General features: G+C 11.9%; 1 protein-coding gene across 1 annotated transcript; it reads right to left on the bottom strand.

The window, feature by feature from the left end:
• Nucleotides 1-333, bottom strand: PGSY75_0005500 (putative membrane protein; the record flags this gene model as incomplete). The annotated part of the gene is made up of 1 exon (XM_018783187.1): nt 1-333. A coding segment is annotated over one exon (333 nt), but the record flags the coding sequence as incomplete, so codon positions are not given.
• Between the last annotated feature and the right edge of the window lie 1,147 nt (nt 334-1,480).

The raw sequence follows: 1,480 nt of genomic DNA, 5'->3' as shown, positions 1-1,480 counted from the left end.
TTTATCATAAAATAAATCTTTTTCATTTTTTTTTTTTTTATTCTCCTCATTGTAAATGTCTTCACTTCTTTTGCTATTACAAGAGTTGGATGACACACAAAAATTATTACAACTATGAATATTATTATTATTATATATATTATTATTATTATTACAGAGCTGTTCTCTTTTTAGATGTTGCCCTTTATAGCTTGTACTTTTCTCTTTAAGAGAAGAACATAAATCATAATTTACATCTTCATTTGAATTTTTTATGTTTACATAATAAGAAATATCTTTTTCATCTTTTATATATTTCCATTTTTTTTTGTTCTCCTCATTAGAAATAACCATCTTTTAAAATATAAAAATACACACATAAATATTTACATATATAAATAAATATATATATTATTTATTTATATGATGCAGACTTTCTATAAAATTTATAAGTAGATGGATATATAAAAACATGTTTTTATTTCCTTATATTTATTATTCTCATTTTTTTCTAAGCACCATATAAAATATATATATATATATAATATATTTTTAGATATATGTATATATTTGTTTAATATGCTTAACGAAAAAATATTAGGTTCATATGATTAATAAAAAAAAAATAAAAAATACAAAACATAAAAATTATATACATATATATATTTATATAATTATATTAAGGAAAATAAACACAAAAAAAAAATAAAAAAAAAAAAAAAAATATACATATATATATATATAATTATTCACATCATATAAATTACAAAAATATATATATTATTAAAATTGTAAAATAATTCATAAATACAACTTTTTTATTTATTTAAAAAAAAAAAAAAAAAAAAAAAAAAAAAAAAAAAAAAAAAAAAAAAAAAAAAAAAAAAAAAAAAAAAAAAAAAAAAAAAAAAAAAAAAAAAAAAAAAAAAAAAAAAAAAAAAAAAAAAATAATTAAAAAAAAAAAAAAAAAAAAAAAAAAAACTTTTTTATTTATTTAAAAAAAAAAAAAAAAAAAAAAAAAAAAAGAGAACATATAAAAATAATAATATATATATATATATAATAATACATATAAGCAAATAAAGAAAAAAAAATAATATATACATAATAATATATACATATAATATATATATATGTAATATTATACTTTTTTCTCATATCAAAATATATATATTTTATATATATATATATAATATATTATAAATAAAAATATTTTATTTGATGATGTTTTGTTTTAAAAATATTTTTATATTTAATATGAAAAAAAATGAAATAAAATAAGTAAATTACTAAATATATAAATTATAAAATAATCATTTTATTTTATCCATATATGGTAAGAACATATATTCATAATTGAAGGGGGAATTTTGTAAATCTTATGAATTATTCTTTCTTAAAAAATAAAAATATATATAATATATTTATACATTTATGTATGAAATATATTTAATTTTTATTCCTGTGGATCTCTTTTTTTTTTTTTTTTTTTTTTTTTTTT

Source organism: Plasmodium gaboni (genome assembly GCF_001602025.1).
Source record: "Plasmodium gaboni strain SY75 chromosome Unknown, whole genome shotgun sequence".
Taxonomy (NCBI): Eukaryota; Apicomplexa; class Aconoidasida; order Haemosporida; family Plasmodiidae; genus Plasmodium; species Plasmodium gaboni.
Note: the sequence above shows the minus strand (reverse complement) of the source record. Positions and strands in the feature narration are given on the sequence as shown.